General features: G+C 58.3%; 2 protein-coding genes and 2 long non-coding RNA genes across 4 annotated transcripts; all 4 read right to left on the minus strand.

The window, feature by feature from the left end:
* Positions 1–892: 892 nt before the first annotated feature.
* Positions 893–1948, minus strand: LOC141921704 (uncharacterized). Its single transcript, XR_012622742.1, has 3 exons — positions 1925–1948; positions 1680–1838; positions 893–1320 (listed from the first exon to the last, which is right to left on the minus strand). It is a non-coding gene; the product is annotated as an uncharacterized LOC141921704 (long non-coding RNA).
* Positions 1949–2396: 448 nt separating this feature from the next.
* LOC141921601 (T-cell activation Rho GTPase-activating protein-like) lies at positions 2397–5021 on the minus strand. The gene is made up of 6 exons (XM_074820524.1): positions 4995–5021; positions 4165–4251; positions 3776–3937; positions 3582–3691; positions 3025–3220; positions 2397–2408 (listed from the first exon to the last, which is right to left on the minus strand). The coding sequence occupies exons 1-6, from the start codon at positions 5019–5021 to the stop codon at positions 2397–2399; spliced, it is 594 nt and encodes a 197-aa protein (XP_074676625.1).
* An 8212-nt stretch (positions 5022–13233) lies between these two features.
* LOC141921705 (uncharacterized) lies at positions 13234–14289 on the minus strand. The gene is made up of 3 exons (XR_012622743.1): positions 14266–14289; positions 14021–14179; positions 13234–13661 (listed from the first exon to the last, which is right to left on the minus strand). It is a non-coding gene; the product is annotated as an uncharacterized LOC141921705 (long non-coding RNA).
* A 448-nt stretch (positions 14290–14737) lies between these two features.
* Positions 14738–17362, minus strand: LOC141921602 (T-cell activation Rho GTPase-activating protein-like). Its single transcript, XM_074820526.1, has 6 exons — positions 17336–17362; positions 16506–16592; positions 16117–16278; positions 15923–16032; positions 15366–15561; positions 14738–14749 (listed from the first exon to the last, which is right to left on the minus strand). Exons 1-6 carry the CDS (start codon positions 17360–17362, stop codon positions 14738–14740), a joined length of 594 nt encoding a protein of 197 aa, XP_074676627.1.
* Between the last annotated feature and the right edge of the window lie 3402 nt (positions 17363–20764).

Genomic DNA, 20764 nt, shown 5'->3' on the forward strand with positions numbered 1-20764 from the left:
GGATTTGGAGAGCCTTTCCCGGCAAGTAGGAAATCCTACGCGGTGCGTCCACCCGTAGGTGAGGCTTCCAAAGTCGCTGTGAGCGGGCCCAGCCTTATATAGCCCAAAATCAGCAAGCCAGAATAGCTGGCACCTCTGTTTTGAGCGGAACGTCTGGTTTCACTCTCACATTAGATTCCCCCGGAGCCTGGCCAGGGCTCAAGGGAGAAGCTAAGGGAGTTTCCCTGCTTATCTAATTTATTTATGTTCTTTTTAGAACAAGGCCACACGTCTGGTCCCAAGGCCGGACAGCAGGCTTCATGGCCTTGTTAACTTACCTCTATGCCAAGAAGAAGAAAGATACATTCAGGATAGACATGTTTCCATTACATTCATCATCAGTCAGGAGTCTATGATATCTAAGCTACATCTTTCATTAATGACCATACACATATCGTTAATGACTACATACTAAGTTAGCAGCTTTGGCTCGGGGCCTGTTGTTCAGGCTTCAACACTTCAACACTGTAGCGCTTTTTACATCAGGATAGGCGGTTTGTTATAACCTAGTACAATACCTACTAGCACAATGGTTATCAGGTACAAAATATACAGGATTCCTCTATAGGTCAACTCTGGCTTGGGCCTATTGTCCAAGCCTTAGCACTTCAGCCCGGTGGTTAATGCTTTAAGGGCAGTTCAGCACGTTGGGAAAAGGGATGGAAGACCACTCTTGTGGACGCTGTCTGGACTGGGCTAGGCTGGGGTTGGAGAGCCTGGGAGGGTCTCCGCGGTCCCAGCTTTCCCGCAGTGCTGACTGTGGTGGCTGCTGCCTGTTCTTTCCTGCAGTGCTGACTGCACCCACCAGCTGAAAAAGCCCCTGGTAGAGGGGCGGGGAGAAGCTCTTCTCCAGAGATTTGCCAGAAACTCTCCAGAGCATCCCTTTTCCCCCCATGAGGATGCTCTGTGTGACAAGGGAAGGTGCCCATTAGTCCACAGTCCTGAGCAATCCGGTCTAGGTGACCCTGCTTGAGCAGGCAGGTTGGACCAGAGGACCTCCACAGGTCCCTCCCAGCCTCAGCGGTTCTATGTGATGCTGTGCTTTGGTTTGACGCCTCAAGCACCTGAACTCAGCCCCGATGCCTGCTGGAAAGGATTCTGGCGCAAGGGATGATCCCAAACTCTTCCACAAGGATGCGTGCGTCACAAAACAACTTCTACCTCGTCCAGAATATCGTATGGCACACACATTCAGAAGAGACAAAATGTCCTTTTATTGTGGACATTAACTGCAGGAGCCCAGGAGTCACAGGGCTTCAGGTGGCAACAGGAAATCAGCACCTACAACGACAGAGCCAGAAAGCACTGGTAAAGCACAAAGGCAGGAACAGGCATGGCTTGGTTCCCCTTTCTTTGGGAAACAGGAATTGTTGATATCCCAGAAGAGAGCTACTGCTGGCATTGGCTCTGGGGTGGCTCTGGCCCCTTATCCCCATGGGTAATGCCCTTACAGACCTGCGCATATGCAGAGGTGCAGAGTGCCCCCGTGCCACACAGCAGGGCTCCCCTGGGGAGCTGCCACGGGGTTATTTCCAAACCCTGCATAGCACCATCCCCTCGCCGTCCCTTGCCAGAGAGTTGGACTGACTTAGAGCAGTGTGGAGAGTTGGCAAAGATGGGCAGCAGAGCCTGGTACGTACCTGGGGCTTCCTGATCTTTTGCACCTCCCTGCTTTTTTTGCAGTCCCCATCTTCTTCTTTCTTCTCTTCTTCGCCTGGTGGGGTTCCGTCTCTTCTGCCCAGGCCTCTTCTCTCTTTCTTTTCCTTTGGCTGGCGCTCTCCTGGCGGGAGCCTGCAAACCTTTCCATCCCACAGCATGATTAGATAGGTAAAGCCAGGATCAGTTGGAATCAGTTCTTGATTTAACCAAAGCTGACTCATTTTACCTTCTTTGCTCTGAGAGGCTCTTTGGTTCCTCTGTGCATCCCAGGGCCTCTACCGTGGTCTCGGGGGTGGTTGGAGACGGAGCAATGCGTGCCTAAAACAGAAAGGTCGTCATTAGCAGGTGGCAAGGGATGCCCTGAAGTAGTAAGCAACTGCTTGGCACGTTGCTGCCTTAGCTCTACAGAGGAGATCCCTTTGGCCGGTTTGCATTAGCCCTTTCTCCCAAGGATCTCACTCTGGAACACAGGGTTCACGTGGGGGTGTGACAGTTCATTTGTGGGGCCATTCAGCAGAGAGCCTGCGATCCCCTGCCGGGCAAGAGAAGGCTGGCCCACTTCCTTCTGCCAGAATTTCTTCCGCCCTCCCAAGTTTTACTTACAGCGTGTTATTCCGGGGTGGGGGGAAATAAAATGCAAAGCCACAAGAGATCGAATGCCAGGAAGAGGCACAGCAGCTGCTTGGACCCAACAGGAACTACCCTCCTACCTAAGACACATTGTCGCAGCGCTCGTGGAGCTGCCATACCTCCGCCGATTCTGCTCCCACCACCGCATCTCCCCCTGCTGCTCTCTGGAGGATGAGCAGAGAGGCTGGTGCATCCAGGAAGGCTTTTGCCTGGTGCTCCACGTCTGCTTCGCCTGCCGGGCCATGCTCCTTTCCCAAAGGCAGCTCTGGAAAGCAAAAGCGTGTGCAGCAAAGTGACTTGTTGGAAGTGGACAACAGCTAAAGCAAAACCCACACCAAGCCCTACCCCCGCTGTCTGCTCAGGCTGTGACAGCCCTCAGTCCCTCCTCCTACCTGTGCATCTGCCCATGGGCTCTGGTGACATCTGGACAGCCATCTCCTCCCCCAGGATGTCACTGCCGTTCTCAATGAGAAATTCCACCAGCAGCTTCACCTGCACACATCAAAGCCTTGGTTTCAGCGCAGGTGTCTGAAAATGTGCCAAGCAGCCTTTCCTGCTCCTGACCCTTGCTTCTGCACAGAAGGCTGTGGCTGTGGGGCTGCTCTTCCAGGCAGCCACTCCACCATCATTTACTCAAGAGAGGAGCAAGCTCTGACAGTCCAGGCAGGCTGCAGGCAGCCGGTCAATACAGCGTACCTTCTCGGTCACCTCCAGCATGGCCTCGAGCGGGAGCAGGTCCTCGTCGGGTGGGCCCAGCAGGTTTGGCCCCAGGCAGATGGCCAGGTTGCTGGCGGTCATTCTGCTGGTGGACACGTGGTGGCCAATGCTCTGCAGCAGCGAGATCAGGCGCTGGAGGAGGAGGAGATGGGCTGCAGGCAACTTCTCGGCCACCCTGAGGGAGCAGGAACACAACGTTATGGAAGCAGATGCTGCCCACAGCTGCCCCTGAAGCTTGCACAAGGGCAGGTGGGAGCCAGTGTCTGTGTTGTGCCACTTTCCAGGTGCTCTCAGGCAGTGATCAGGGCTCCTGTGCTTCAGGAAGAAAACACACTGCTGCTTCCCAGCTCCTGGTTTCACCCAAGCCCACGCAAGGGAAGGCTCCCTGCCCACGCCCTTTCCCCCGAAATGCAACCCCAGCCCAGCAAATGCGAGCTGCCAGAAAGTGCAACCTGCTAAGGAGCCCGTCCCTTTTCAGGCAAGTCCCAGGACTCTGCCACTCCCTACTCAACAGGCAGGCTGCTGGCCACACTCACACTTTCAGCGCTTCCACCCTGGCCTCCTTGCTTGGCCTCTCCATGGCCTGCATCCAGTCCTCGTAGAGGCCGACAACGAGCAGCTTGCCTGGGATGCTGCGGAGAAAGTCCTGCAAGGCCAAGGGCTTCAGGTGAGCCTTTGAAGGTTCCAGGCCAGCCAGGAGCTCTTCCAGCTGCAGGGCAGAAGCGCTCACCTTCAGGACGGCAGCCAGCAGGATGACAGGCTGGTTTGCCAGGTCCACATCTGCGCCGCGGTCGAGGTCCTCCTTCAGCTTCTGGAGCGCCGTCCCCCTGTCGGATCTGCGGAAGATCCCCTCCGTCGACGGTCCTCGCTGGTGCAGGATGTCCACGAGCTCCTGCGGGAGACGCAGGAGAACAGCTGCTTGGCTGAAGAAACAAGTGACGGCAGAGGCCAGAGCTCTGCCCCAGGCTGGGCTCCGCCCCCCCCGCAAAGGGTCTGGCGCCAGAAGCGGTGGCCGTGGGTGAAAAGCCCCGTGCCCCAGCCACCCCCGCAGCCGCTGGGGACAGTGGCTCTGGAGCAGCCGCAGGGAGGGCTGGGGCTTCCCTGTCCAGGCTGGCCTACCTGGATGGGCCGGGGCAGCGTGCCGGCCTCCCCGCAGAGCGCTGCCAGGGGCTGCCCAAAGAGCGCCCTGCTGCAGTCGGAGCCCGCCTGCCCTGGCGCCGGGGCAGCGGACGGGCTCCGCCGCAGCGCAAACGGCCAGGGCAGCCCCCTCCTCTTCCTGCTGGTGCGGCCGCCGCTCCCTCCCGCTGCAAAGGGAAAGAGAGCAAGAGCCCGTCAGTGGGAACCGCCAGGCCAGCGCTCCCGGAGCCTGCCCTGCCCTGCCCTGCCCTGCCTGCAGCGCGGTGCTGAGCCGTGCGGCGGGACGGGACGGGACGGGCAGGGAGCCGGCAGCTGGAACCAGGGCTCTGGCTCAGCGGCTCCGGCTCGCAGTCTCCTGAGAACCGGCGGCACAGCGGGACAGCCCCGCCCAGCCCTCGCCCTGCCCTCCCCCAGGCCGCGAGCCGCAGCAGAGGGAGGCTCCCTGTCCCGCAGAATCACGTCCGGCGGCCGCTGCCCAGCGGGTGTCCTTGCTCGTCCGGGTGACATCCGTCCTCCCTTGGGGTGCCCAACCTGCGGGGTGACACTCAGGGAACAAGGGAGCACGGCTCCTCCCGGCTCTGGCCGCGGAGCAGGGACCCATCTGCCCGGCTCTGGGGACAGAGCTCAGGCAGGCAGCACCTCGAGTGCTCAGCACTGTCGAAGGGTCCCGAGCGCTCAGCTCTCTCCTGCTGCAGCGTGATGCGCACCGATTTCCTCTGGCCAAAGGGCAGCAGCAACAGCATCCTCAGTTGTGCAGACGTGCCGGTCCAGGAGAAAAGAAGGCCCTCCCTGCCCTTCGTCCCCAAACTCACCTGGTGAGCGGCAAAGTCCGCCTTCATTGGTAGGTGGGGCTGTTGGATGCCCTTGCTTGGGATCAGCCTGCAAGAACCAGGACCCTCTGCCCTCCTGGGCTCTCTGCCTCACGCGGCAGGTTTCCTCCCAGCACCACCAGCGGGGACATGCGGCGTTCCTGGTGGCTCCCCAACGCTCTTTGCACCCGGGGTGGCACCGCAGGACCCTCCCTCCCCCCTGCACAGGCTCACCCCACTCGCCGCACAGCCCTGGCACCCCGGCACAGCCAGAGGCGGGTGAAAGGCAGCCGTTCTCACCTCTGCCTGGTCCTCCAGCAGCCTCTCCAGGCTCTTCTTGGCGCTGAATGTCTTCCACTGGGCAGGAGAGAAAGAGTGGAAGGAGGTGAGCAGCGACGCCTCTGCTGCTCGGCTGGAGGGCCAGCGCTCGGGGACAGCGGCCAGACGAGAGAGACACTTACGGCGTGGCGTCGGCTCAGCTCCTTCTGCAGGAGTTTGATGGACGGGATGTTGGTTACTCGGGCTCCCGTGGCTCCTTCGGGTGTCCTGTCACCGGGAAAGGACAGGGAGAGAGCTGGCTGAGCCCCAAGCCACCTCTTCTCCCTTGTCAGGCAGCTCTGCCTGAGAGCTGCCCGCAGCCACAGCGGCAGCTCTCCCCATCTGGGGAGCTGTGTTCCCCCATCCGGCCACGCCTGAAGCACCCCCCTAGCTTACCCCAGCAGCTTGCCCAGCCACAGCTGCTTCAGTGCCCGGGAGCTGCAGAAAGAGAGGAGAACCAGCGTCAGGCCCCGCTGCCCCCCAGCCCCTGGGCCCCTGCACAGCCTTGCCCCTTGGGAAGGGCTGAGGGGCAGCACGAGGCCCCGTGGGGCAGGACAGGGGTGCTGCCCAAGCCCTGGCTCCCTGTGTCCTGCCAGAGCAGCTGCCCCTGCCCTTGCCTTCTGGGGACCAAAAGGTGACCAGGGGATGCAGGATGTGGAAACGCACCCCCATCCCTCCCTGCCGGCGTGCAGCCCGCTCCCTGTCCAGGCTCTGCACGGAGGGCAGAGGCCATTCACAGGGTGGCGTGGGCACGGTTGGGACCCTCTCCTGCCCGGCTGTGGGACGTGGCACCATGACTCACCCGAAAGTGGCAACACAGGTGCCGCTGGGCCAGATGAAGATGATGGAGGTCCTGTCGTCGTCGCTGCCTTCCTCCTCCTCTTCCTCTTTGACGTCCCCCGCCGCCTCCTTCCCGCTGCTCAGCACCCACAGCTGGTCCAGGGCCAGGCGGAGCTGTGGGCGCAGGGTGGTGCCACGTCTGCGGAGAAGAGAGACAGGCAGTGAGCTGGAGGTGGCCGCCTTGGGGTGCCCCCGGGCAGAGCCCTGCCCCCCACCTGCCCCTGTGTGGTGGTTTAGGCCCTGCCGGGACCCGAGAGGACATTGCCACTGCCCCTCCCCTACCCTCCGACCGGAACGGGGCAGGGAGTGAAATACAAACCCCGGGGCTGAGATAAGGAGAGGTTTAATACAGCAGTGCAACAGCAACAAACCGAACAACAAGAACGATAACAATAGCAATAACAGTAATAACAATAAACAGAACAAGGGATATACAGATACAGCAGCGAGGAGAGCGACCCCACACCACGCGTTTACCGACTGAGTAATCCCACACCACTGAGGGATCTTCTGAGAGGCCGGGTAAGGGAGACAATTGCTCAACCTCCTCCAGGGCAGCTATACCAAAGGCCCACCAGTACTCTCTTGGGTCTTTAAAGTACCCTCTCCTCAGGTAATCTGTACCTAGGATGCACGGGGCATCTGGGCCAGTCACAATGGGGTGCTTATGCCAGTCCTTCCCAGTTAAGCTTACTTCAGCTTCTAATAGGGTCAGCTGTTGGGATCCCCCTGTCACTCCGGAGATGCAGATGGGTTCAACCCCACTGTAGTTTGATGGCATCAGGGTGCACTGTGCGCCAGTATCTACCAAGGCCTTATATGCTTGTACGTCTGATGTGCCAGGCCATCGGATCCACACCGTCCAGTAAATCCGATTATCCCTTTCCTCCACCTGGCTGGAGGCAGGGCCCCTCTAATCCTGCTCACCATCACTCACTTGTTCTAAGAGTGACTCCTGCAAGAATGACTCACTTGTCCCCTCAAGAAGGTCAAGCATAACGTTGGCCATTCTATTCTGTCTGGGGGATTTCCGACTGGACACTGGAGCTGCGTCTCTCTTGGAAGACTCCCCTTTCATGGTGGCTTTCCCTTTCAGGTGCTGTACTTGTGCAGCTAGGGCGGGAGTGGGCTGTCCATCCCACCTCCTCACGTTTTCTCCATGGTCGCGGAGGAAGAATCACAGGGTACCCCGTGCTGTGTCCCTTCCACTGCCCTTCTCTTGGGTGGGGAAGTGCCTGCTTCTAATGGCTGAGACATCGGCCCGTGCAGGTGGAATGTAGGACGTGTCCTCTTCCACTTTCTGGAGCCTCTGAGGCAGTTCCCTTACAGCTGAAACCCAGGCATGTTGGGAGGAAGGGAGATTTCCCTCATATTGCCGGAGCTGGCCAGCCACTTCGTCCACTGTCTGAGTGTGGGTGTCTCGCCACCAGGACGCTACTGCCAGTGCTTTGGAATGTGCCTCTGGTGCACTTTGCAGGAACTTCTGCCACATCAGCTGTGTGCAAGGGACCTGATCTGGATCCATGGGCCATCACTGAGATCACCATAAACCATGTCAAACACAGCCAATTCCCTGAGGTTCTGAATGCCTTTCTCCGTGTTGGTCCACTTGCCTAACCGACATAGAACATCATCCTTGTAGGGGCACCTCTCCCTTACACTGAGCAGGAGTCGCCTCCAAAGGCTGAGGGTTTGAGCCTGTTTCCCTATGGCCTTGTCAATACCAGCCTCCCTGGCTAAAGATCCCAGCTGCTTGGCCTCTCTCCCCTCCAATTCCAAAACACCAGCTCCACTATCCCAGCATCGGAGCAGCCAGGTGCAAATTTGCTCGCCTGGAAGGCGTCTGAAATCCTTCCGCATATCTCGCAACTCACTGAGGGATAGAGATCGGATGGTTACCTCCGGCTCTTCCTCCTGCTCTCGTGATGGGCCTGGTTCATCATCACCCTGTGCACTGCGAGGGGATTTTTTGGTATATTTGGTTTTCCGTGTCGGGGCGACTCATACTGGCACTGCCTGTCCCCCTGGCCCAGCTGCTGTGCTGGTGGAGGCGACTGGTACTGGCACTGCCTGTCCCCCTGGCCCAGCTGCTGTACCAGCAGGTTCACTTTCAGATCCTGCAGCCCTTTCTCCCCCTTGAGGGCAGTGATCAGTGTTAAAGATGACACGGTAGGCATGGGCAAGCCCCCAGCACATCGCAACGAGTTGTGTCTCCCGGGGTTTGTCACATTGGCAACACACCTTTTCCAAACACTCCACCAGTTTATCAGGACTCTGCACTTGTTTGGGAGCGAGATCCCAAAGCACTGGGGGTGACCACTGACTCAGGCACTTGCCCATCTTTTCCCACACACCTTGCCATTTATAACTATCTGCCCTCGGGGCAGGTTTCCGGGTGGTGCCATTATTGGAGAAGTACCGCATGGCCCAAAACAAGATCTGGCAGACATTCAGAAAGCGCTGTGCCGCAAACACACTGGCCTGGGTGCTCCAAGGATAGCTAAAACTCTCAAAAACCGAGAGCATCTCTTCCCCTGGCTCACCCACAGAGGCGGTGAGACCCCTAACGAAAGCCCAGGCAGCAAACAGCTACCGGTTCACCCGCACAAGCAGTGATGCAAGCACATTATAAGCAGTCAGTAGCCAGTATAGCAAAATAAAACCCTTGACACATTTTCCACCGATAACAAACGCCAGCACTGGGAACACACAGGGGATATAAGGATTAATCCAGCCCCACCACGCAAGCAAGTTGGCCAGCACTGCAAATGTTCCTTATCAAACAAATACGAATAAAACCAGAAAAATGGCACCTAACAGATGGCTCTAACACACCTTCTCCTTGTGTCCTTATCTCAACCCTCTCGTGCCACACGTTGGGCACCAAAAAGGCTGTGGTGGTTTAGGCCCCGCCGGGACCCGAGACCACGCTGCCGCTGCCCCTCCCCCACCCTCCGACCGGAACGGGGCAGGGAGTGAAATACAGACCCCGGGGCTGAGATAAGGAGAGGTTTGATACAACAGTGCAACAGCAACAAACCGAACAACAAGAACGATAGCAATAGCAATAACAGTAATAACAATAAACAGAACAAGGGATATACAGATACAGCAGTGAGGGAAGCGACCCCACCCCACGCGTTTACCAATCTTCCCGCGCTTGGGCGCCCGGACCTGACGTCAGCATGGTATTGAATAACCCGGCTAGAGCTCCCTCCCCACTGCTGGGGAAACTTAACCCTATCCTGGCTAAACCAGGACACCTTGGGATGGACATTGGTGCATCCAGCACCAAGGCCCCAGGGCCTGGGGCTGGTGCCAGAGTGTCCCTGGCCTGGTGGCAGGGCCAGGGATGGGGGAAAGGCAGTGGGGCTCTGAGGGTCTTACCGCAACTTGGCGATGACCAGTTCCTCCTGGAGGAGGAGAAGGCGCCTCTCGCTCCTCCTGTGGCCCCGGGTCAGCCACACGTCTGTGCTCAGCACCGCCTCGGCGTCGGTGAGAGCCTCCCTGCGGAGCAGAGAGCGGCGGGCATGAGAAAGGCTGCAGCTGCGAGGCCCGGCCGTGCCCACCCATCCCTGAGCCGCAGGGGGGATCCTACCTGGAGTGCCAGCAGCAGTTGGCCTGGCCCATCCTGCCCGGGACAGGAGGACCCTCGCTCTGCACCGCTCTGGGATGCGGCCCAGCCGGCGACAGCGAGGATGGCAAGTGAGGTGCAGGTGCCGGGGAGTGCTGCTCGGCCAGAGCCTGCCTCCTGCCGGCGCTGCTCGGTGCCAGCAGAGCCCCCTGCTGCCGGCTCTGGTGGCTGCTGGCTCCAAAATGGCCGCCGCTGGGAGGCCAACGGAAAGTGGGCGGGGCCTCGTGCCGGGGGTGCTCTCCAGCGTGGCCCTGGCTGTCTTGCGCTGGGGAGCCCAGAGCAGGACAGAGCAGAGGGGAAGCACCCCCTCCCTCCGCCTGCTGCCAGTGGTTTGCCTGCTGCAGCCCGGGATGCACTTAGCCCCCGTTGCCCCAGGGGTACTTTGCTGGCTCCAAGTTGCTCAACTTCGGGTCCACCATGACCCCAGGGCTCTGCACAGCTGCTTGCCAGCTGGGTCTCCCCCAGCACATACGGCTCCAAAGGCTTCTTCCTGCCCAGGTCCAGCACTTTGCTCTTCCCTCTTCCCCTTCTTCAACGACAGCAGGCACCTGGCAGCCCCTTTCTCCAGCCTGTCAAGGGCCCTCTGCTTGGCAACACAACTCCCGGCTGCAGGAGCCTCTCCTCCCGGTCGTGTGCCTTCTGCAAGCTGTCTGAGGGTGCGCTCTGCCCCGTCATCCGCATCACTGAATGTGGACAGGACGCGCATCATGCGGCGCACGGCTTTCTCACAGAATGATCAGAAATTGAGGGGGAAGATCCACTTTTCTGTGTGTGTGTGTGTATTACAAATATGGTGCTTCTCCCTGTCATCCCTTGAAGCCAATTAAAGGTGTACAGGCTCTCTCGTTTTCCATTGGAATGTCACACCCCTTGGTAGTACTGACCTTACGTGTAACGTTGCATCAGGCTGTACTCTCGCCTAGACTGTTGGATAGTAGGTAGCCTAGAGTAGTAGAGAGCAGATGATCTGCATTAATGGTGCTAACGCCAGTGACGGGAGGTTGCATCTAGCTGTTCAGCCAAAGGGTAAAAATCAGAGGTGTCTGTTGAACTCAGTGGGCAATTGACTGAATTCAGCACGTTCAAAAAAGAAAAGCTACAGGAGGAAGGCATATTCTATCCTGACTGCTACAATGCATGTTTTAGGAGGTATGAAGATAAACCCTCCATGCCCCTCCGCCCACCCCCTTCCAAGAGAAAGGACTAGAGAAAAAAGATGCAACTTCTAGAGCAATGGGGCTTTTAATAGGCAAGTAAATTTCCCCGTATCATGCCCATTCAATGAGCTACTTTGTCTGACACTCTGCCTTACTCGGTACCAGCATAAGACTCTTCCCGGAAGAATTAGACAAACCAAAAAATTGCTCTACAGCCAGTTGCCTCTGTTACGCTATGGAAGATGCAGAATTCCTCTCTGATCCACAACTTTCCACCTACAACCAAAACCGTAGTGAAGTTTTCCTCCATTTCAAATGGGCGCTGATGGCTCTTCCCCAGGGAAAGCCTCTGTCACTCTGTGGGCATAGCTGCTCATAGGCAAGGCAAGCCCCGAGCCTCACGCACCATCCGAGGCCACCACCGTCCTCCTGTAGCCGTGAGCAAGAGCTCAAACTCCTTTTCTGCTGCAGGAGAAGAGTTGTTAATAGAAGCGGATGCACGAGGCACGGTCTGTTCCAGAACAGTCACAGCTGTTCAAAGCCTTCCGTGCCCTGGGTTGGTGGTTGTCAGGACCAGCTCCTGCGTCAGCTTGCACCGAGGCTGGCGACAGCTGTGTTTCATGCAGGTAACTCAGGTTTAACCCTTTGTCCCCTGAGCATCCGCACAGCTCCAGCAGCACAGAAAGTCACAGTGGGCCGCGCTGGAGCAAGCTGCTCCGCTGGACTTGTGGCAAGTGTTGCGTCTGCATCCCTGCCCTTCTGTTCTCCCTGTAGGGTCCTGGTCAATACAACAAGCTGCTCTCCCTGGAAATGACCATCGTGGCGAAAGACAGACTCCACTGTGAGCCATGACCTTCACCCACCGAGCAGCCAGCACAGCCAGGGACACGTCTGTGCGAAAGGCCCTCCCCGTGGCAAAAAGGGGATCCATAGTCAGCTTTGGATGGCGTGTGTCTGGTGGAACTGTTGATACTGCGCGATGCCTTGATTAAAATAGGAGCGATGAAGAGAGTTCAAAACCTGCCCTTTTGAGGAAAAATGCAGGAAATCAGAGTCTTTGCAGGAAGAATGCAGGAAACCGGCATCTTTTGGCTATTTTACACTCCAACCAGAAAGATTGTGGGCCCGTGCTTTGCTGATTAGGGATACCAATTAAACTCAGACACCAGAGTGAAAAGAGCAGGCATATTTTACTGGAAATAGCTAAATAACAGAATAATACAGAAAACATACAGTACGAAAAGACACAATAGCGCACTTAAACAAATAGGAAAATACAGGGTCATGCATCAAATCATTACTACCTGAGAGAGAGAATAGGGATTAAGAAAGATCCATCACCACTTGCATACTTTACCATCATCCGGATCCGCAGTGGCTGGGCAGCCCCGGTTACAGCGAGGATTTGGAGAGCCTTTCCCGGCAAGTAGGAAATCCTACGCGGTGCGTCCACCCGTAGGTGAGGCTTCCAAAGTCGCTGTGAGCGGGTCCAGCCTTATATAGCCCAAAATCAGCAAGCCAGAATAGCTGGCACCTCTGTTTTGAGCGGAACGTCTGGTTTCACTCTCACATTAGATTCCCCCGGAGCCTGGCCAGGGCTCAAGGGAGAAGCTAAGGGAGTTTCCCTGCTTATCTAATTTATTTATGTTCTTTTTAGAACAAGGCCACACGTCTGGTCCCAAGGCCGGACAGCAGGCTTCATGGCCTTGTTAACTTACCTCTATGCCAAGAAGAAGAAAGATACATTCAGGATAGACATGTTTCCATTACATTCATCATCAGTCAGGAGTCTATGATATCTAAGCTACATCTTTCATTAATGACCATACACATATCGTTAATGACTACATACTAAGTTAGCAGCTTTGGCTCGGGGCCTGTTGTTCAGGCTTCAACACTTCAACACTGTAGCGCTTTTTACATCAGGATAGGCGGTTTGTTATAACCTAGTACAATACCTACTAGCACAATGGTTATCAGGTACAAAATATACAGGATTCCTCTATAGGTCAACTCTGGCTTGGGCCTATTGTCCAAGCCTTAGCACTTCAGCCCGGTGGTTAATGCTTTAAGGGCAGTTCAGCACGTTGGGAAAAGGGATGGAAGACCACTCTTGTGGACGCTGTCTGGACTGGGCTAGGCTGGGGTTGGAGAGCCTGGGAGGGTCTCCGCGGTCCCAGCTTTCCCGCAGTGCTGACTGTGGTGGCTGCTGCCTGTTCTTTCCTGCAGTGCTGACTGCACCCACCAGCTGAAAAAGCCCCTGGTAGAGGGGCGGGGAGAAGCTCTTCTCCAGAGATTTGCCAGAAACTCTCCAGAGCATCCCTTTTCCCCCCATGAGGATGCTCTGTGTGACAAGGGAAGGTGCCCATTAGTCCACAGTCCTGAGCAATCCGGTCTAGGTGACCCTGCTTGAGCAGGCAGGTTGGACCAGAGGACCTCCACAGGTCCCTCCCAGCCTCAGCGGTTCTATGTGATGCTGTGCTTTGGTTTGACGCCTCAAGCACCTGAACTCAGCCCCGATGCCTGCTGGAAAGGATTCTGGCGCAAGGGATGATCCCAAACTCTTCCACAAGGATGCGTGCGTCACAAAACAACTTCTACCTCGTCCAGAATATCGTATGGCACACACATTCAGAAGAGACAAAATGTCCTTTTATTGTGGACATTAACTGCAGGAGCCCAGGAGTCACAGGGCTTCAGGTGGCAACAGGAAATCAGCACCTACAACGACAGAGCCAGAAAGCACTGGTAAAGCACAAAGGCAGGAACAGGCATGGCTTGGTTCCCCTTTCTTTGGGAAACAGGAATTGTTGATATCCCAGAAGAGAGCTACTGCTGGCATTGGCTCTGGGGTGGCTCTGGCCCCTTATCCCCATGGGTAATGCCCTTACAGACCTGCGCATATGCAGAGGTGCAGAGTGCCCCCGTGCCACACAGCAGGGCTCCCCTGGGGAGCTGCCACGGGGTTATTTCCAAACCCTGCATAGCACCATCCCCTCGCCGTCCCTTGCCAGAGAGTTGGACTGACTTAGAGCAGTGTGGAGAGTTGGCAAAGATGGGCAGCAGAGCCTGGTACGTACCTGGGGCTTCCTGATCTTTTGCACCTCCCTGCTTTTTTTGCAGTCCCCATCTTCTTCTTTCTTCTCTTCTTCGCCTGGTGGGGTTCCGTCTCTTCTGCCCAGGCCTCTTCTCTCTTTCTTTTCCTTTGGCTGGCGCTCTCCTGGCGGGAGCCTGCAAACCTTTCCATCCCACAGCATGATTAGATAGGTAAAGCCAGGATCAGTTGGAATCAGTTCTTGATTTAACCAAAGCTGACTCATTTTACCTTCTTTGCTCTGAGAGGCTCTTTGGTTCCTCTGTGCATCCCAGGGCCTCTACCGTGGTCTCGGGGGTGGTTGGAGACGGAGCAATGCGTGCCTAAAACAGAAAGGTCGTCATTAGCAGGTGGCAAGGGATGCCCTGAAGTAGTAAGCAACTGCTTGGCACGTTGCTGCCTTAGCTCTACAGAGGAGATCCCTTTGGCCGGTTTGCATTAGCCCTTTCTCCCAAGGATCTCACTCTGGAACACAGGGTTCACGTGGGGGTGTGACAGTTCATTTGTGGGGCCATTCAGCAGAGAGCCTGCGATCCCCTGCCGGGCAAGAGAAGGCTGGCCCACTTCCTTCTGCCAGAATTTCTTCCGCCCTCCCAAGTTTTACTTACAGCGTGTTATTCCGGGGTGGGGGGAAATAAAATGCAAAGCCACAAGAGATCGAATGCCAGGAAGAGGCACAGCAGCTGCTTGGACCCAACAGGAACTACCCTCCTACCTAAGACACATTGTCGCAGCGCTCGTGGAGCTGCCATACCTCCGCCGATTCTGCTCCCACCACCGCATCTCCCCCTGCTGCTCTCTGGAGGATGAGCAGAGAGGCTGGTGCATCCAGGAAGGCTTTTGCCTGGTGCTCCACGTCTGCTTCGCCTGCCGGGCCATGCTCCTTTCCCAAAGGCAGCTCTGGAAAGCAAAAGCGTGTGCAGCAAAGTGACTTGTTGGAAGTGGACAACAGCTAAAGCAAAACCCACACCAAGCCCTACCCCCGCTGTCTGCTCAGGCTGTGACAGCCCTCAGTCCCTCCTCCTACCTGTGCATCTGCCCATGGGCTCTGGTGACATCTGGACAGCCATCTCCTCCCCCAGGATGTCACTGCCGTTCTCAATGAGAAATTCCACCAGCAGCTTCACCTGCACACATCAAAGCCTTGGTTTCAGCGCAGGTGTCTGAAAATGTGCCAAGCAGCCTTTCCTGCTCCTGACCCTTGCTTCTGCACAGAAGGCTGTGGCTGTGGGGCTGCTCTTCCAGGCAGCCACTCCACCATCATTTACTCAAGAGAGGAGCAAGCTCTGACAGTCCAGGCAGGCTGCAGGCAGCCGGTCAATACAGCGTACCTTCTCGGTCACCTCCAGCATGGCCTCGAGCGGGAGCAGGTCCTCGTCGGGTGGGCCCAGCAGGTTTGGCCCCAGGCAGATGGCCAGGTTGCTGGCGGTCATTCTGCTGGTGGACACGTGGTGGCCAATGCTCTGCAGCAGCGAGATCAGGCGCTGGAGGAGGAGGAGATGGGCTGCAGGCAACTTCTCGGCCACCCTGAGGGAGCAGGAACACAACGTTATGGAAGCAGATGCTGCCCACAGCTGCCCCTGAAGCTTGCACAAGGGCAGGTGGGAGCCAGTGTCTGTGTTGTGCCACTTTCCAGGTGCTCTCAGGCAGTGATCAGGGCTCCTGTGCTTCAGGAAGAAAACACCCTGCTGCTTCCCAGCTCCTGGTTTCACCCAAGCCCACGCAAGGGAAGGCTCCCTGCCCACGCCCTTTCCCCCGAAATGCAACCCCAGCCCAGCAAATGCGAGCTGCCAGAAAGTGCAACCTGCTAAGGAGCCCGTCCCTTTTCAGGCAAGTCCCAGGACTCTGCCACTCCCTACTCAACAGGCAGGCTGCTGGCCACACTCACACTTTCAGCGCTTCCACCCTGGCCTCCTTGCTTGGCCTCTCCATGGCCTGCATCCAGTCCTCGTAGAGGCCGACAACGAGCAGCTTGCCTGGGATGCTGCGGAGAAAGTCCTGCAAGGCCAAGGGCTTCAGGTGAGCCTTTGAAGGTTCCAGGCCAGCCAGGAGCTCTTCCAGCTGCAGGGCAGAAGCGCTCACCTTCAGGACGGCAGCCAGCAGGATGACAGGCTGGTTTGCCAGGTCCACATCTGCGCCGCGGTCGAGGTCCTCCTTCAGCTTCTGGAGCGCCGTCCCCCTGTCGGATCTGCGGAAGATCCCCTCCGTCGACGGTCCTCGCTGGTGCAGGATGTCCACGAGCTCCTGCGGGAGACGCAGGAGAACAGCTGCTTGGCTGAAGAAACAAGTGACGGCAGAGGCCAGAGCTCTGCCCCAGGCTGGGCTCCGCCCCCCCCGCAAAGGGTCTGGCGCCAGAAGCGGTGGCCGTGGGTGAAAAGCCCCGTGCCCCAGCCACCCCCGCAGCCGCTGGGGACAGTGGCTCTGGAGCAGCCGCAGGGAGGGCTGGGGCTTCCCTGTCCAGGCTGGCCTACCTGGATGGGCCGGGGCAGCGTGCCGGCCTCCCCGCAGAGCGCTGCCAGGGGCTGCCCAAAGAGCGCCCTGCTGCAGTCGGAGCCCGCCTGCCCTGGCGCCGGGGCAGCGGACGGGCTCCGCCGCAGCGCAAACGGCCAGGGCAGCCCCCTCCTCTTCCTGCTGGTGCGGCCGCCGCTCCCTCCCGCTGCAAAGGGAAAGAGAGCAAGAGCCCGTCAGTGGGAACCGCCAGGCCAGCGCTCCCGGAGCCTGCCCTGCCCTGCCCTGCCCTGCCTGCAGCGCGGTGCTGAGCCGTGCGGCGGGACGGGACGGGACGGGCAGGGAGCCGGCAGCTGGAACCAGGGCTCTGGCTCAGCGGCTCCGGCTCGCAGTCTCCTGAGAACCGGCGGCACAGCGGGACAGCCCCGCCCAGCCCTCGCCCTGCCCTCCCCCAGGCCGCGAGCCGCAGCAGAGGGAGGCTCCCTGTCCCGCAGAATCACGTCCGGCGGCCGCTGCCCAGCGGGTGTCCTTGCTCGTCCGGGTGACATCCGTCCTCCCTTGGGGTGCCCAACCTGCGGGGTGACACTCAGGGAACAAGGGAGCACGGCTCCTCCCGGCTCTGGCCGCGGAGCAGGGACCCATCTGCCCGGCTCTGGGGACAGAGCTCAGGCAGGCAGCACCTCGAGTGCTCAGCACTGTCGAAGGGTCCCGAGCGCTCAGCTCTCTCCTGCTGCAGCGTGATGCGCACCGATTTCCTCTGGCCAAAGGGCAGCAGCAACAGCATCCTCAGTTGTGCAGACGTGCCGGTCCAGGAGAAAAGAAGGCCCTCCCTGCCCTTCGTCCCCAAACTCACCTGGTGAGCGGCAAAGTCCGCCTTCATTGGTAGGTGGGGCTGTTGGATGCCCTTGCTTGGGATCAGCCTGCAAGAACCAGGACCCTCTGCCCTCCTGGGCTCTCTGCCTCACGCGGCAGGTTTCCTCCCAGCACCACCAGCGGGGACATGCGGCGTTCCTGGTGGCTCCCCAACGCTCTTTGCACCCGGGGTGGCACCGCAGGACCCTCCCTCCCCCCTGCACAGGCTCACCCCACTCGCCGCACAGCCCTGGCACCCCGGCACAGCCAGAGGCGGGTGAAAGGCAGCCGTTCTCACCTCTGCCTGGTCCTCCATCAGCCTCTCCAGGCTCTTCTTGGCGCTGAATGTCTTCCACTGGGCAGGAGAGAAAGAGTGGAAGGAGGTGAGCAGCGACGCCTCTGCTGCTCGGCTGGAGGGCCAGCGCTCGGGGACAGCGGCCAGACGAGAGAGACACTTACGGCGTGGCGTCGGCTCAGCTCCTTCTGCAGGAGTTTGATGGACGGGATGTTGGTTACTCGGGCTCCCGTGGCTCCTTCGGGTGTCCTGTCACCGGGAAAGGACAGGGAGAGAGCTGGCTGAGCCCCAAGCCACCTCTTCTCCCTTGTCAGGCAGCTCTGCCTGAGAGCTGCCCGCAGCCACAGCGGCAGCTCTCCCCATCTGGGGAGCTGTGTTCCCCCATCCGGCCACGCCTGAAGCAACCCCCTAGCTTACCCCAGCAGCTTGCCCAGCCACAGCTGCTTCAGTGCCCGGGAGCTGCAGAAAGAGAGGAGAACCAGCGTCAGGCCCCGCTGCCCCCCAGCCCCTGGGCCCCTGCACAGCCTTGCCCCTTGGGAAGGGCTGAGGGGCAGCACGAGGCCCCGTGGGGCAGGACAGGGGTGCTGCCCAAGCCCTGGCTCCCTGTGTCCTGCCAGAGCAGCTGCCCCTGCCCTTGCCTTCTGGGGACCAAAAGGTGACCAGGGGATGCAGGATGTGGAAACGCACCCCCATCCCTCCCTGCCGGCGTGCAGCCCGCTCCCTGTCCAGGCTCTGCACGGAGGGCAGAGGCCATTCACAGGGTGGCGTGGGCACGGTTGGGACCCTCTCCTGCCCGGCTGTGGGACGTGGCACCATGACTCACCCGAAAGTGGCAACACAGGTGCCGCTGGGCCAGATGAAGATGATGGAGGTCCTGTCGTCGTCGCTGCCTTCCTCCTCCTCTTCCTCTTTGACGTCCCCCGCCGCCTCCTTCCCGCTGCTCAGCACCCACAGCTGGTCCAGGGCCAGGCGGAGCTGTGGGCGCAGGGTGGTGCCACGTCTGCGGAGAAGAGAGACAGGCAGTGAGCTGGAGGTGGCCGCCTTGGGGTGCCCCCGGGCAGAGCCCTGCCCCCCACCTGCCCCTGTGTGGTGGTTTAGGCCCTGCCGGGACCCGAGAGGACATTGCCACTGCCCCTCCCCTACCCTCCGACCGGAACGGGGCAGGGAGTGAAATACAAACCCCGGGGCTGAGATAAGGAGAGGTTTAATACAGCAGTGCAACAGCAACAAACCGAACAACAAGAACGATAACAATAGCAATAACAGTAATAACAATAAACAGAACAAGGGATATACTGATACAGCAGCGAGGAGAGCGACCCCACACCACGCGTTTACCGACTGAGTAATCCCACACCACTGAGGGATCTTCTGAGAGGCCGGGTAAGGGAGACAATTGCTCAACCTCCTCCAGGGCAGCTATACCAAAGGCCCACCAGTACTCTCTTGGGTCTTTAAAGTACCCTCTCCTCAGGTAATCTGTACCTAGGATGCACGGGGCATCTGGGCCAGTCACAATGGGGTGCTTATGCCAGTCCTTCCCAGTTAAGCTTACTTCAGCTTCTAATAGGGTCAGCTGTTGGGATCCCCCTGTCACTCCGGAGATGCAGATGGGTTCAACCCCACTGTAGTTTGATGGCATCAGGGTGCACTGTGCGCCAGTATCTACCAAGGCCTTATATGCTTGTACGTCTGATGTGCCAGGCCATCGGATCCACACCGTCCAGTAAATCCGATTATCCCTTTCCTCCACCTGGCTGGAGGCAGGGCCCCTCTAATCCTGCTCACCATCACTCACTTGTTCTAAGAGTGACTCCTGCAAGAATGACTCACTTGTCCCCTCAAGAAGGTCAAGCATAACGTTGGCCATTCTATTCTGTCTGGGGGATTTCCGACTGGACACTGGAGCTGCGTCTCTCTTGGAAGACTCCCCTTTCATGGTGGCTTTCCCTTTCAGGTGCTGTACTTGTGCAGCTAGGGCGGGAGTGGGCTGTCCATCCCACCTCCTCACGTTTTCTCCATGGTCGCGGAGGAAGAATCACAGGGTACCCCGTGCTGTGTCCCTTCCACTGCCCTTCTCTTGGGTGGGGAAGTGCCTGCTTCTAATGGCTGAGACATCGGCCCGTGCAGGTGGAATGTAGGACGTGTCCTCTTCCACTTTCTGGAGCCTCTGAGGCAGTTCCCTTACAGCTGAAACCCAGGCATGTTGGGAGGAAGGGAGATTTCCCTCATATTGCCGGAGCTGGCCAGCCACTTCGTCCACTGTCTGAGTGTGGGTGTCTCGCCACCAGGACGCTACTGCCAGTGCTTTGGAATGTGCCTCTGGTGCACTTTGCAGGAACTTCTGCCACATCAGCTGTGTGCAAGGGACCTGATCTGGATCCATGGGCCATCATTGAGATCACCATAAACCATGTCAAACACAGCCAATTCCCTGAGGTTCTGAATGCCTTTCTCCGTGTTGGTCCACTTGCCTAACCGACATAGAACATCATCCTTGTAGGGGCACCTCTCCCTTACACTGAGCAGGAGTCGCCTCCAAAGGCTGAGGGTTTGAGCCTGTTTCCCTATGGCCTTGTCAATACCAGCCTCCCTGGCTAAAGATCCCAGCTGCTTGGCCTCTCTCCCCTCCAATTCCAAAACACCAGCTCCACTATCCCAGCATCGGAGCAGCCAGGTGCAAATTTGCTCGCCTGGAAGGCGTCTGAAATCCTTCCGCATATCTCGCAACTCACTGAGGGATAGAGATCGGATGGTTACCTCCGGCTCTTCCTCCTGCTCTCGTGATGGGCCTGGTTCATCATCACCCTGTGCACTGCGAGGGGATTTTTTGGTATATTTGGTTTTCCGTGTCGGGGCGACTCATACTGGCACTGCCTGTCCCCCTGGCCCAGCTGCTGTGCTGGTGGAGGCGACTGGTACTGGCACTGCCTGTCCCCCTGGCCCAGCTGCTGTACCAGCAGGTTCACTTTCAGATCCTGCAGCCCTTTCTCCCCCTTGAGGGCAGTGATCAGTGTTAAAGATGACACGGTAGGCATGGGCAAGCCCCCAGCACATCGCAACGAGTTGTGTCTCCCGGGGTTTGTCACATTGGCAACACACCTTTTCCAAACACTCCACCAGTTTATCAGGACT

Source organism: Strix aluco, chromosome 3 (assembly GCF_031877795.1).
Source record: "Strix aluco isolate bStrAlu1 chromosome 3, bStrAlu1.hap1, whole genome shotgun sequence".
NCBI classification, from domain to species: domain Eukaryota; kingdom Metazoa; phylum Chordata; class Aves; order Strigiformes; family Strigidae; genus Strix; species Strix aluco.

What these genes read in the sequence shown, in the direction of transcription:
- LOC141921601 (XM_074820524.1), bottom strand. Translation starts at nt 5,021, where the DNA reads ATGAAGGCGGACTTTGCCGCTCACCAG. An exon ending in CGGACTTTGCCGCTCACCAG is followed by an intron (nt 4,252 to 4,994) that starts GTGAGTTTGGGG and finishes GCGCCAGGGCAG; the next exon opens with GCGGGCTCCGACTGCAGCAG. An exon ending in CGCTGCCCCGGCCCATCCAG is followed by an intron (nt 3,938 to 4,164) that starts GTAGGCCAGCCT and finishes CGTCTCCCGCAG; the next exon opens with GAGCTCGTGGACATCCTGCA.
- LOC141921602 (XM_074820526.1), bottom strand. Translation starts at nt 17,362, where the DNA reads ATGAAGGCGGACTTTGCCGCTCACCAG. An exon ending in CGGACTTTGCCGCTCACCAG is followed by an intron (nt 16,593 to 17,335) that starts GTGAGTTTGGGG and finishes GCGCCAGGGCAG; the next exon opens with GCGGGCTCCGACTGCAGCAG. An exon ending in AGGGTGGAAGCGCTGAAAGT is followed by an intron (nt 15,562 to 15,922) that starts GTGAGTGTGGCC and finishes CTGCTCCCTCAG; the next exon opens with GGTGGCCGAGAAGTTGCCTG.